This window comes from Pollachius pollachius, assembly GCF_949987615.1.
Source record: "Pollachius pollachius genome assembly, chromosome: 1".
NCBI lineage: Eukaryota > Metazoa > Chordata > Actinopteri > Gadiformes > Gadidae > Pollachius > Pollachius pollachius.
This window is the reverse complement of record NC_136934.1, coordinates 7769682-7770360: the sequence shown is the minus strand read 5'-3', so window position 1 is coordinate 7770360 and position 679 is coordinate 7769682. Positions and strand designations below refer to the sequence as shown.

Sequence of the window (679 nt, the reverse complement as noted above, 5' to 3'; positions counted from 1 at the left end):
CTGGTTCCAGTAAGTACTGCCACACACTGTAGGGCGTCATGGTCTTGATGCCGGCAAACATACCGCCATTCAGTGAGAGGTCAATGTGTGCGTTTATTTCTATTTTGCATATTGTGAATGGCTAAATCGATTCTGGAGAAATGCATTGATGGAAGCGATGCTTTTTCTGCGTCCACTCAAATGACGATTGCACCCCCTAATGTTTGAATGGCCCAAAACCATCATGTAGTCCCATTGCCAACCTAACCATCTCTAGAAGTTGTGTTCCTCTCAAGGTTTCTTACTTGATAACTATGAGAGTTTTCCCTAACCCTTTTGGAGGCTAAGGTTAGGGGAGTCATATAATATGGCCTGCAGAGCCGTTTGAGACCTACTGTGATAAAGGGCTATACAAAGTAAATTGATTTACTACTACTTTTAGGAGCTAGATATTTTTTTACTAACCTCAAACTCTTGTGAGGAAGGCCTCGTTGCACAGTTGCATTGTTTCTCAATGTTTGTTTTGTTTGTTTGTTGTCTCACCGTAGCTACGACAACCATGAGATCGAGAAGCTGCTGGAGGGCAGCTGGTCGGTGTTCTGGATCAAGATGGCGTCCTGCTGGGTCTGCCTGATCCTGTACCTCTGCACGCTCGTGGCGCCCATGGTCTGCCCCAAGCGCTTCGAGGCTTAGAACACCC

At 46.1% G+C, this 679-nt stretch overlaps 1 protein-coding gene across 1 annotated transcript in view; it reads left to right on the top strand.

Annotated features, from left to right (window-relative positions):
• Positions 1 to 679, top strand: part of serinc5 (serine incorporator 5) — an 18159-nt gene extending 17480 nt beyond the window's left edge. The window contains exons 11-12 of the mRNA XM_079737494.1: positions 1 to 9; positions 528 to 679. The exon at positions 1 to 9 is cut by the window's left edge and continues 136 nt beyond it. Coding sequence (XP_079593620.1) covers positions 1 to 9; positions 528 to 672 — 154 coding nt within the window. The 3' untranslated portion in view covers positions 673 to 679. The remainder of the gene's footprint in view (positions 10 to 527) is intronic.